Source organism: Diabrotica virgifera, chromosome 10 (assembly GCF_917563875.1).
Source record: "Diabrotica virgifera virgifera chromosome 10, PGI_DIABVI_V3a".
Taxonomy (NCBI): Eukaryota; Metazoa; Arthropoda; class Insecta; order Coleoptera; family Chrysomelidae; genus Diabrotica; species Diabrotica virgifera.
The window spans coordinates 117,481,711-117,495,933 of NC_065452.1; the positions used below are offsets into that span (position 1 = coordinate 117,481,711).

Here is a 14,223-nt window from a genome sequence, read left to right on the forward strand (position 1 = left end):
CTAGTCGTTACTCCCTCATACATATCTCTCACAATCTTTACATATTCGCCAGGGACTCCTTTCTTATTGAGTGCCCACCACAGAATCTCTCGAGGAACTCTATCATATGCTTTTTCAAGATCAATGAATACCATATGAGCGTTGGTCTCTTTATTTCTGTATTTTTCCATCAGTTGCCTTACAATGAAAATTGCATCTGTTGTTGATCTGCCCTGCATAAAGCCAAATTGATTATCGGATATTTCGGTTTCTTCACGTATCCGTCTATCAATTACTCTCTCCCATATTTTCATGGTGTGGCTAAGTAGTTTTATAGCCCTGTAGTTTGTACATTGTTGTATGTCTCCCTTGTTTTTGTAGACAGATACTAATATACTGCTTCTCCATTCGTCTGGCATTTGTCCAACTTCCATAATTCTATTAAATAGACCTGCTAGCCAAATTATTTCTGTCTCTCCCAATGCTCTCCATACTTCCCCAGGAATATCATCTGGTCCGACTGCTTTTCCTTTCTTTATTTTTTGAAGCGCTTGAGCCACTTCCTCGTTTGTTATTCTGGTAACCATTGCTGTTACTGTCTCCGTTAACTCTGCAGGCTGTCTGTCAAGATCACTGATGTACTGAAAGATCGTGTATAAATGCAATATTCGTCATAAAGCAAATTACTGATAAATCACTAGAGTATAATAATAGACCAGCATTTCTAATAGAAGAAAGCATTTGACAGAGTAAGACTCAAAGATGTAATCCATATTCTGTATAATAGAGAAATTCCCATAGATATCATAAAAACTATTGAAAAATATCTACCAAAACAACAAAATGGAAGTCAGAATAGATGGACAACTTACAGAGCCTATTAGACATAGGCAGCGGAATAAGACAGGGACACTCATTGAGTCCTACGCTCTTTAATTTAATCATGGATGAAATCATCAAAGGCGTCAACAAAGGAAAAGGATACAGAATGAAAAAAAAAAAGAAATAAAAATTCTCTGTTACGCAGACGACACAATATTGATAGCCCAAAATCAAGATAGTCTGCAAAGATTAGCTTACAGATTTAGCATAAGAGCAAAAGAATTCAATATGACAATTTAATCTCAGAAAACTAAAACAATAGTAATCAGTAAAGAACCAATTAGATGTAAAATAGAAATTTATATTGATGGTATCAGTATTGAATGAGTAATGGAAATAAAATACCTTGGAATTACATTGTCAAGCTACGGAGACCTGGACAAAGAAGTAAGAAATCAAGTACAAAAAGCAAATAGACTGACAGGATGGCTTAATAACATTTTATGGCCATACCGACATATTAACACTGAGATGAAGTCAAGAATTTATAAAGCCAATGTAAGACCAATAATTACATATGCATCAGAAATAAGTCAAATACAGCCACAACACAAAGACTAGGTACTGAAAACGGCAGAGATGAGAGTACTGAGAAGAATTACAGGAAATTAGCTGAGAGATCGAAAGAGGAGTAAAGACATTAGAAGACAATGTAACATACAGTGTATAAATGAATGGACACAAAATAGAAAAAAAAAAAGAATGGAATAACCACATAAACAGAATGGAAGACACGTGTGGTCAAAATGGCAAGAGATAAAATCACCAATCGGGGGAACAAGTATAGGCCGACCGCGCAAAAGATGGAGTGACAACCTTCTATAGAGGTATCCGCCAATGAACAAGCTCAATTATTGTTTATAAAGAGGAATAAGAAGAGGAAATCAAGTTTCAGCTTATGGGTATGAAATCGATCTTTTTCGATTAAAGTAACCCGAATAAAAAGCAGTGGCGGCTCGTGATTTTTACCACAGGGGAGGGTATACCTAACTGTAAAATACCTTGACAAATTTGCACTAGCAAAAACATCCGCCAAAAAATTTAATTTAAGGCCCCATTTTTTGACCATTTTTTATTTATCTTTTTTACAAAATCATCATAATTCATAATTTCATAATATCATATCATTTTAAAAATAGTTAGTCAAATTGTAAAAGTGTATTACCAAAGTTTGTGTCGTTTATTTGTTAACAATTCTATCTCTATAAGTAGATATGCATATCAAAATAAATACAGATTTGAACTTTTGCAGTCCATACAGGTTGAAGGTTCACATTTTTTAAGGTACTCAACTGAATTTTTTTAATTCTAAAAGCGACCTACTGCTAATCCAAAAACACGGTATATTACCGATATTTTGCTTTGCATTACAGATATAGGAAAAAGTTATTTGAACAAGTTGTTCCAAATATTATTCTAACCCCACATACCAAATTTCATCACAAAATTCGCACTTTTAGTTTTTTTTATTATTTGTAGTCAGGATCCTAAAATTGCAGAGGAGGCTGCTGGCCGATCAGCCGCCCTTGCCCAATCTCCGGGCAGCGTGTGCGTTAAACTAAGCAGCTCTAAGGAGACCGGGTATCCGTAAACGCTGCTGGGCTGCGCGGAGCATTAGCAAGTGAGATTTTCCAGCCAGCAGCCTCCGCTCCAGTTTTAGGATCCTGACTACAAATAATGAAAAAACTAAAAGTGCGAATTTTGTGATGAAATTGGGTATGTGGGGTTAGAACATTATTTGGAACAACTTGTTCAAATAACTTTTTCCGATATCTCTAACGCGAAGCAAAATAGCAAAGTAAACAAAACAGTGTAGCATGTGTAAAAAATTTATGGGGAGGCTAAGCCTACCTCGCCTCCTCTGATCAGCCGCCACTGATATAAAGAGCTAAAGGAAATTCTAGTAGAAACTTTTACTACTACCTACTTTTTTATCTACATTTTTATTTAACTCCATTGAGCAATTAGCAACAGCAATTAGTTCTTTAATGTGTTGATTAAATACATAATTGTACATACTATTTGTAGATATTGATGAATGTGCACTAGATATCCATGATTGTAGTTCAATTGATGACTGCATAAATGAAATAGGAACATACTCTTGCTACGACCCAATCTTGGATAACGAAACTATAGAATATGAAAATAAATGTCCAAATGGATATCAATATAATTTTGAAAAACAGCTTTGTGATGGTAAGTGACTTTTAATTCTTTTCATAAACATAAATTAACATATATTTTCTTTATAGATATAGACGAATGTCAAATTAAATTAATATGTCTACCTCCAAAAGTCTGTAAGAACACCATAGGATCCTATACATGTGAAGCGGAAGAAGACACACCACTTTGTCCACCAGGTTTTCACTATAAGGCTGCTACAGAAGCTTGTGCAGGTAAGATAAATAAATAATCATCTAATTTATTATTTAATTAAATGTTTTTCTTGGTTCAGGCAAGACTCGGTAATCTGTGCCACTTGGTCATGACCTTTATAACGTACCTTGTCTTTTTTATTAAACTCTGGCCCCAACGAAGACAACAGTTTTCGTATTAAAATACTAGGGTAAAATATCACCCTAGTCATTCTAACATTTTTGCCAATTTGTTAGTATCTTATCCGCTTTTGTTAGCGTAAATTTTCTAACGAAATTACGTGCCTACTATACACCCATTTAAGTATGCGTTATTAATTTCCACATTTTTTATTTTGTTCCATAGATATTGACGAATGTCTAACGGGCGCAAACGACTGTAACAAAGAATCTCAGTTTTGTCTCAATACAAAAGGAAATTACACATGTGTAGATAAAGCTTCTAGAAATACTTGTCCTCCTGGCTTTAAAATGAATACTGCGATTCAACAATGTCAAGATATAAATGAGTGCGAAGAAGAAGAAAATTTGTGTGCTCATAATGAGAAATGTGTCAATGAACCTGGAGGTCACACATGCGTTCCGCAAGACAATTCGGGCTCAATTCCTACTTCTAAAGTTGTTCCAACAACGCGATCAACAACAACTACCACTACACAGCCTACTACCACAACTCAAAGAGTTACATGCCCTACAGGATATAGTTATGTTCAAGACACACACCTATGTGCAGGTAGGTTTCAATTAATTTTTTAAGATTTTTTATCTTGGAGGTTAATTCAAAATATATTTTTCAGATATTAATGAATGTCAGGTGGGACTACACAATTGTGCAGTAGCAGAAAGATGTGATAATACGATTGGATCTTTCCACTGTTCGCGTATATTTGGATGTGGAACTGGATACACCTTGAATTCTGCCAATGGTCTTTGCGAAGATGACGATGAGTGTAAACTAGGTACCCACAATTGCAGGGAATTAGGACCAAATTTCAGATGTCGAAATACTTTTGGATCTTATAGATGTGAACCCACAAGGCCATTCTACCAGCACCCCTCTCCCTTAGATAAAATGAGACCATTGGCTCCTTATCAACCCAATACTCCACCTAACACCAATCCAACAACGGTACAAAATCCAAAAACCACTTTAAATTATCGGGAAAATACTGCCGCTGCACATACTCCTGACAATAAGAATCCTATTTACGAACGACCGTTCATCTCATCAAAATACTATACAGTACAAACTACGCCTAGTGCAAGTCCTACTGAACAGTCGAAACCCTCACCTTTGGATTCTCAAGATCCACGAATGGTTCCCGTTAGCATAGCTCCTTTGGATAGACCCCAATCCAATAATACACAATATTCTGGAACTATATTGCCTATTGGTAGGTTTACTACCCATAGTACTTCTACAGTTACGACTCCTAGATCTACATATCCATCTACATATCCTACTCCAAGAATATACACCGCGAATACCGAAGATGATGGTACTTTGCCTTATTATTCTCCCAGACTCACTAGTCCTAGAAGTACTCCTAGTACAACCACTACTACTGTCACTTATGGATACCCCAACTGGCCTACTCCTGAAAATCCTTACTATGCTGTACTAAGTGGACAATTTAAGAAATGCTTGCCAGGATACAGAATGAATTATAGAGGCCAATGTGAAGGTAATCTTATCTTAAAACTGAAATATTTCAATTTACTTAGAGGCTGTTAGTAGACGATATAATGGCACTTATGTCTCACGTTAATTATAATACCAAAAATGTTCCTAGCATAATAATACCCCGGGGAAATAAGCAAGAAATAGACCTTGTAGACCAGGGCGCATCTGTAAAAATATTAGTACATTTGGATATTGAGAGGTGACTCATATTTTTTTGCAGAAATTACTTGAAAATAACTCATATAATAATATTTGAGTTATTCTCCTACTCAAAAAGGTCCGGAACATTGTTTAAATAATCAAAATGTCAAAAAATGAAGGAAAAACTCCATATTTTTCTTCGTTTTTTGATCATAACTTTAAAAGTATTCATTTCCGAGAAAAGTTGCACTACCTAACATAAAAGTTGGGTAATTAAATTTTCTATAATATAGAATCAGCTAAAAATTTTAAACACTGTCACACTTGTTGCAAAAGAGCAATATTTGCGAAAAAAACCATAAAAAAACAAGTATTCGCATTTAAAGTTTTTTAACCATTTATGCTATACTTAGGACCTTCATATTTTACGCAGAAAAACTATAGAATATAATGAAGCAATATTGTAAATTTCATTAAGATCAGTTTAATAGATTTTGCAAAAAAAATTTTGCAATCCAGCTTTTGTAAAAAAAATTTATTTTTTCAAAATGTTGCCGGGCTGAAAATAAAGCAGACAGCAACTTAAATTTTAATTTTTTTAGATATGGAAGAATACTGTACCTTTCATTTGCAATTTGCAAAATTAAAATCGGTTAACTACCACGGCGTCAGGAATTTTTTTAAATAAACATTAATTTTGATGCTACGCGCAGGACAGCGGATACGTTTGCTCTGATTGGGCATACCAATGACCTTTAATAATAATTGATAAATTAAAATTTTTAGTTTATTTCAATATAAATAAATAAATTTGTTTATTGCAAAATAAAAACACATACTCTGTCCTTTGAAACAAAACTTTTTTTAGAAAAAACTGTCATTGTTCACATATGTACTTTAACTTAGAGAATAAAAGTTTATTATTTTTAAACATATGCAATTGTTTAAACAATATTTCACAGACAATAATCAAATTAGTTGGATTTTTGTGGAATTAAAATATTAAAATACAGCAAAATATATAGTAAGAAAATAATATATTAGATATAGATTGGAAGAAATTTTGGTGGAAATCAACTTGTGTGAATCGAATACCGCTGTCCTGCGCGTAGCACTAAAAATTAATGTTTATTTAAAAAAATTCCTGACGCCGTAATAGTTAACCGATTTTAATTTTGCAAATTGCAAATGCAAGCAAGCAAGCATAGTGATTTAACCCAGCCTGAGAGACTTGCTCACCCCTAGAGAATGACATTCGGAAAATTGCAAATGAAAGGTACAGTATTCTTCTATATTCAAAAAAAAAAAATTCAACTTGCTATCTGCTTTATCTTCAGTCCTCCACGATTTTGAAAAAATGAATTTTTTTCGCGAAAGCTGGATTGCAAAATTTATTTTGCAAAATATATTAAACCGATCTTAATGAAATTTACAGGATTGTTTTATTATATCACAAAGTTTTTCTGCATAAAATAATAAAGGTCCCAAGTTTAGAATAAATGTTTTTTTTTTTGGCATACACATTAGTGATTCAGCCAGTCACAAGTTACTTTTTATAGCCCTAACTAACCTAAATAATCCTAACTACCCTAATCGAATTTCCGAAATAAAAATCAATAATTATGACAACAGGAACATTAACTGGGACACACAACTAAAGTTTTTCTGGGTAAAATAAGAAGTTTCTAAGTGTAGCACAAATGGTTGAAAAACGTAAAATGCGAATACTTGTTTTTTTATCTAACAATATAACACTGAAAACGTTTGTTTTCTATACTTCCACAAAATTTATTACAACTATGTGACTACAGCTGTTTCGGCAGAGTGCCTTTCTCAAGTGATTTAGATTACTATGGGTTTGTCTTTTTAAGTCTTTAACTGAAGAGGTTGAAGAGTGGGGAGCTGTTTGTCTCGAGTTGGTCATTCAGAATTATAGCTTAAGGCCTTTATTTTGAATATGCAGAATTTGAAACTGTTCATTAAAAGAACGATTATGATCTAGAAGGTGAAGTTCGTATGTAGAAGTGTCTGTTTTTCTATTGTTGAAAGCCCTTTTGTGTTCTGCTATCCGTTTGTCAAAGGTTCTGCCAGTTTGACCGATGTAAGTTTTCGGACAGTCACCACAAGTTAGTTTGTAAACACCACTCTGTAGTAGTTTTCTCTTTCGGCTCTTATTGTTCTTAATCGGTCTACATCGGTAAAACTGGCAGAACCTTTGACAAACGGATAGCAGAACACAAAAGGGCTTTCAACAATAGAAAAACAGACACTTCTACATACGCACTTCACCTTCTAGATCATAATCATTCTTTTAATGAACAGTTTCAAATTCTGCATATTCAAAATAAAGGCCTTAAGCTATCTTTATTAGAATCTATGGAAATTAATAAATTGAAAAATATAGATATAATTCAGAATGACCAACTCGAGACAAACAGCTCCCCACTCCTCAACCTCTTTAGTTAAAGACTTTAAAAAGACAAACCCATAGTAATCTAAATCACTTGAGAAAGGCACTCTGCCGAAACTGCTGTAGTCACATAGTTGTAATAAATTTTGTGAAAGTATAGAAAACAAACGTTTTCAGTGTTTTATTGTTAGATAAAATGAACTTCCATCAAGTAACGGTCGAATCCATCAATTGTTTTTTTATGTTTTTTTCCCAATTATTATCGCTATCTTGCAACAAGAGTGACAATTTTTAAGAATTTTAACCAATCCTGTATTGTAGGAAATTAAATTATGCAACTTTTAGGTCAGTGAAACTTTTCACGGAAGTCAATACTTTTACAGCTATATTTAAAAAACGAAGAAAAAAATCGAATTCTTTTCCTTACTTTTTTGACATTTTGATTATTTAAACAATGTTCTGGACCTTTTTGATTGGGAGGATAACTCAATTATTATTATATGAGTCAATTCCAAGCAATTTTTAAAAAAATATGAGTCACCTCTCAACGTCCATCTCAAAACAGATGCGCCTCATGATGCGCCTGGACTAATGTTCGGGACGCTGGAATATCCAGGTAGCTGACTACTTTTTTAGTTATTGTAGACCTATAGGATGAAAACCTACCGTTTTTAATTATTAACAATTTAGTGCAAAAAAAACGCGATTTTTTCGATTTTTTGCACTCCATTAAAGAGCTAAATAGTTGACATGAAATTACAAAATTTAATTTTTTACAACACAGAAAAATCTTCAAATGCCGATTTTTAAAAGTTAAAAAGTCAATTTGTTGCTTCGCAAACTGCAACATAAGTGAAAATCATTATTTGTTAATAAATTTTACTAAAACTAACTTAGAACTTCAGTGTTTCACCCAAATTGGGTATATCCTAATGCCAAATTTTTGAAATTTTGTATTTTATAAACATTTAGAAGTGCTTTAAAATATTGTCCGTAGAAAAAGTCATTTTACATACTTACATATTTGAAAATCTGGTATTTTCCACGAATTTTTAAAAATGTAGTTGAAAAATGGTGACTAGTCGTGGTAAGTGAAGGAGGAGCTGGGAGCCGACAAATGCACGAGTTCAAGAACTAAAAAAGCAACTTAAAACTAACATCATTTTCTATATCTCGGATTCTACTCAATGGATTTTGATCTTTCTTTTTTCATTTTATGTGTATATTTTGTGTACATTATAAATATCCAATTTGTCTAGACATTTATTAATTAATAAACAGTCTAATTTGTTTAAACAATTTATGAAAAGATAATTTTTGTCCCAAAAATATATTTTTAATCGTATATACTATCATTATTAATCACAGAAAAGTTAAGGTATACTTTAATAAATAAATTATCTTCAATAAATAATTATTTATTAAACATAATTTATTTATTAAAGTGTACTTTAACTTTTTCTATGACTATTAATGACAATATGATTAAAAAAAAATAGATTTTTGGAAGAAAATTATTTTTTTAAGAATTGTTCAAACAAATTAGAAGAAAAGAAAGAAAGATAAAAAAAGAAAGATTGTATGTCAACTATTTAGCTTTTTAATCGAGTATTGTATGTAGATAAAGACACACCATTAAACTTGATAAAAATAATTAACTTAAAGATAAAACCCATAACTAAATTAAAATTCATGGTGACGTTTCAATTATTACTTTAATCATCGTCAGAAGAATAAGTTTCTTGAGCGGATACTTTAAAATAATTTTAAAGGAACAAACAATAATTAATGAATACGTAAAAATTACATTGACAATCATTGGGTTAAGTCAATAATTTCAAACACGCCATGTCTTGTTGCGTGTTTAAGGGTGGCTTCAAAAGAAATATGGTAAATGCCTCCTTGATGCTGAGTTCCGTTGGAGAACTTGCATGACCAATGATTGAGAAGTCCTTACGATTAATAGGGTGGTCAGAATCAGTCATATGTTGGAATATCGCTGAATTTGGAATTGTTCTTGATCGTCTTCCTAAGTGAGGAGTGACACCTAAGTGTTCGCAACATCTGACATTAAAGTGACGTCAAGTATTTAATGTCAGATGTTGCGAACACTTAGGTGTCACTCCTCACTTAGGAAGACGATCAAGAACAATTCCAAATTCAGCGATTCCAAATCGAAAAAGTCGCGTTTTTTGCACTAAATTGTTAATAATTAAAAACGGCTCCGATTTCTAGACAGGAAACAGATAGGTTTTCTTTCTGTAGGTCTACAATAACTAAAACATCATCAGCTATTTAGACATTTCAGTGTCCTGAGAAAATCCTTATTTCCCTGGACTATAAACGCTATGGTATGATATTGAAATTATTTTGTCTGTAAAACATTTTCAGATATTGACGAATGTGAAAGTAACCCATGTGGAAGGTTTGAAAAATGTATAAATTACAAAGGTCGATATGATTGTATTCCTCCAATGCAATGCAAACTTGGTTACGAGCTAAATGAATCTGGAGACGAATGCATAGGTAATTATTTGAGCAGTACCAATTTCATATATAGGGTGTCACCGAAAATAGTGCGTTCCTTAAAGGTATGGGTATAATGCACCACGTAGAGCAAAAAAGTCTTATAACATTTTTTTCTAAATGCAACCGTTTGGCTAAAAAACCAAAATACATTTTGGTATGAAAATTGAAATCTGACAACTATGTATACAAAAATCTAAACATAGACAATCACAATTCAAAAATAGTTGCAGCATTTTAGCCATAAGTATTTACATTAAATCCTGTCTTCATCATAAACAAACAAACAAATTCTTGTTTTGTTGGATTTTCAAACATGGGGTGGTACAATTATTTTGCAGGTGTACCTGTCTGACCTACATTTGTGGTGTCAATAAACTAAATCACAAACAGTTCTTGTACAGTGATGCCAAATTAGTTAATTTTATGAAAATAAAAGTTCGCTTATATGGCGAACAATGTAATTTTTTTTGGAAACAGTTAACTTTAGAAAAAAATGTTATAGGACTTTTTTGTTCTACATTGTGTATTATATCCATACCTTACAGGAACGCACTATTTTCGGGGACACCCTGCATATTTATACTTTATTTGTTTGCAACTAACAGCTCATTCTTCTTCTTGAGGTGGTGTCTCCTTTAGTGGATGTTAGCGACTACAGTGACAAATCTGTCTTTGTTCAATTCGGCTCTAAACAAAGATACTGAATCAAGGCCAGTCGAGTCTCCGATATTTTTAAGCCATGAAATCTGGCGCCCATCAAGACGCCATTTTCCTCATCCCCTGGATGATCAGTTGCACGAGGCGGTACTTTTCGTTTCTCAGTATGTGTCCCAGGTAGCTAACTTTTCTAACTTTGATGATCTTTAGCAGCTCTCTATCTGTACCTATTCTCCTCAAAACATTTTCGTTGGTGGCGTCGGTTGTCCAAGGAATTTTCAAGATTCTTCTATAAAGCCAGAGTTCAAAGGCTTTCTAACTTATTCATCAGCGTTATGCACTGGCGAACCGTCCATGTAACCACTGTTACCATCGGTAACAGTTAAAAATCTTGCAAATAAATATTTTATGACTACTATAAAATAATTCCATTTATATTTTTTACCAACAGAAATATTTGTTCTTCTTCTTCTTCAGGTGCCATCTCCGCTACGGAGGTTGGCAATCATCATAGCTATTTTAATTTTTGAGGCAGTAGCTCTAAATAGTTGTTCTGAGCTGCATCTAAACCATTCTCGCAAGTTCTTCAGCCATGAAATTCGTCTTCTTCCGATGCTTCTTCTGCCATCTATATTTCCTTGCATTATGAGTCGCTGGATGCCATACTTCTCGCCCCGCATCACATGTCCGAGATACTGTAGTTTTCTTTTCTTTAATTGTAAGTTCAACTTCCTTCTCTTTACCTATTCTTCTTAGTACTTCGTTGTTCGTAACTCTATCTACCCAGGAAACCCTCATAATTCTTCTATAGGTCCACATTTCAAAGGCGTTAAGTCGTCTCATTGTCTCTACATTTAACGTCCATGATTTCGCTCCATAGTATAGTACACTGTATACGTAACATTTTGTTAGGCGTACTTTAAGAGCTAATGTTAAATCTTTGCTACATAGGACCTTTTTAATTTTCATAAAATTAGAACCTACTTTTTCAATTCTAACTTTGATTTCTGCAGTGTAGTCATTATTTTCTGTTATGTGTTATTAGGTAAGTGTACCTTTTTACTGTTTCGATCTGCTGGCCATGTACTATCAATATTTCGTTAGTATTATGGTTGTTTTTACTAATTTTCATAAACTTCGTCTTTTTGATATTGAGAGAGAGTCCGTACTCGATACTACTCCTTACTATTTTACTCATGAGTCTTTGCAGGTATTGTAAACTATCGGCCATCAGATATCTGCATATCTGATGTTGTTAACTAAGACTCCATTTAATCTTATGCCGACTGTTTCATCTTCCAGAGTTTCTCGCATTACCTCTTCAGAATAAGGGTTAAATAATAGAGGTGATAGTATGCTGCCTTGCCGGACTCCTCCCTTTATTTCCATTGCTTCAGATGTTTCTTTTTCAATTCTTACTATTGCTCGCTGATTGTAATAGAGGTGTAATAGCCAGCTAGACGCACGAAAATATTAGCGGGATTATGTGAATCCGTTGAACGTTATTATACGTTGTTACCAATTTGGCTCTGGTAACGCAGGATGAACCTCGCTATCGCTCGGGGCTAGCTCGTTTCTGAAAATTTTTAAGGAGCGACGGCTCTAGAAACTGCGCGTGGGCACGCTGTGTATATCAGTATTGTAACCATTTTTTGGATTGGTAACGTTGGTTTAGTACCTATTACAGATTACAGTGTGCGTGCATTTAAACATGGAAGAGTGTTGCTGCGCATTGCGTAATTAATAATAATAATAATAATTTTGTATGCCATTTTGCCGGGGAGATCCTTTCGGACAGGTTCCGGCGCCATTTACATCTTTAACCCTGTTTCAAGTAACTAGTGTCGATGTTACAGTAGCCCAGGGGGACCGACGGCTTAACGTACCTTACGAGGCACGGTGAACAGCTCGTATCATTTTTAGAAATGAAAAATGGATTGTCTGTGCTGGGGCTCGAACCCAGGCACTCTGGCTTATGAGACCAGTTGTCATGCCGCGGCGCTACGGCTGTTCACAATTGCGTAATTGATCAACTACTTGAAAAGTCATTCTCCTTGTATATTTTTATTGTATATTTCCTTGTATATTTATATATTTTTTTATATATAATTTTATAGAAATGGAACAATGAAAGAATTATTGAAAATGGCAGACTTAAAATATAAACAATAGTTTTCAAAATATGTTCTTTTTCCTACTTGTTCATTTTTTATGTTAATTTTATGGTAGAATAATATCTTTAGTTTGTTTATTATTTATTGTTATACCTATTACATATACATAAATACATACATATAATTCGGGGAATAGTGATTTGTTTAATTTTATCCCACATGATTGAATACAAAAACTTATATTTGAAAGGTTCAAAATATTTTTTTTCAAAAAATATTTTTTTACATCTGGTTTTGGTAACACTTTAGAAAAAGTCAGGCGTCGCCACTGGCGTTATGTTGAACGTCCAGGCTTCCGTTACATACAAAAGTATTGACCAGACATAGCAATGCAGAAAACGACATCTCGGCCGGCAGGTACCCAAAGATGATTTGTTAAATTCGTCAAAGTCATTAATAAAGTATTATACCCTAATGAAACAAAGTATTCTGTGAATTTAACAGTATAGATACACCTTATAAATTCAAAAATATTACTACTATTAAAAGAGAGAAGTAACCAATGGAAGAAAAAGAGGATGATGAAAAAGACATGTTCTATGAGGCACTAGATCGAGAGTACGATGAGTGCCCAAAAAATTGCATCAAAATAATAGCAGGAGACTTTAATGTCAAAGTCGGAAGAGAGAATATATTTTCGCCCACTATCGGAAAAGAGAGCCTACACGTAGACTCTAATGATAACAGTTTCAGAATCATAAACTTTTCGATGTCTAAGAATATGGTAATAGCTAGGACACGATTTCCCCATAAAGATATACATAAGGGAACTTGGAAATCTCCTGATAATAAAACGATTAACCAAATAGGTCATATTATAATCATCGATGCAAGACACTGCTCTAACTTATTAGATGTTAGGTCTTTTAGAGCAAACATAGATAGTGATCACTATTTGCGTAAAGCACGAGTTAAAAAGAGAATATCCAATTTAACAAAGGAGATCGGGAAAAGGACAAATAATCGACAATAATAAACTAAAAGATCCCGACATAGCAAATGTATACAGACAGCAAACAGAAGATCAAATAAGGATAAAAAACTTAAAAGAAGGACACTTTAACCAACTATGGGCAAATATACGAGATATTGTGTTACAGAAATCGGTTGAAATATTGGGCAAAACCAGGTCAGAAAAACGAAATCATTGGTTTGATCATGAGTGCGAAATGGCCACAAATAGAAAGAACGTAGTTTATCAAAAAACCATCGACGTAGGTTTTACACGTAGAAAAAAAGAAGAGTATAGACGTCTTAGAAGAGAGAAAAAACGTATCCATCGACGTAAGAACAGGGAATACGAACAGAACACTCTCAATGAGATACAAAGTTTATTTGATAAAAATGAAACGGGAAAATACTCGTTTAAAAACCGTCGAGAATTTA

The 14,223-nt window shown here is 33.5% G+C and overlaps 1 protein-coding gene across 1 annotated transcript in view; it reads left to right on the forward strand.

Moving 5' to 3' along the window:
* LOC114334447 (fibulin-1) overlaps positions 1-14,223 on the forward strand; it is a 161,250-nt gene that overhangs the window by 107,073 nt on the left and 39,954 nt on the right. Inside the window, exons 7-11 of the mRNA XM_028284488.2 lie at positions 2,890-3,060; positions 3,117-3,263; positions 3,589-3,975; positions 4,040-4,927; positions 9,869-10,003. Of these exons, the coding sequence (XP_028140289.1) occupies positions 2,890-3,060; positions 3,117-3,263; positions 3,589-3,975; positions 4,040-4,927; positions 9,869-10,003 (1,728 nt within the window). The remainder of the gene's footprint in view (positions 1-2,889; positions 3,061-3,116; positions 3,264-3,588; positions 3,976-4,039; positions 4,928-9,868; positions 10,004-14,223) is intronic.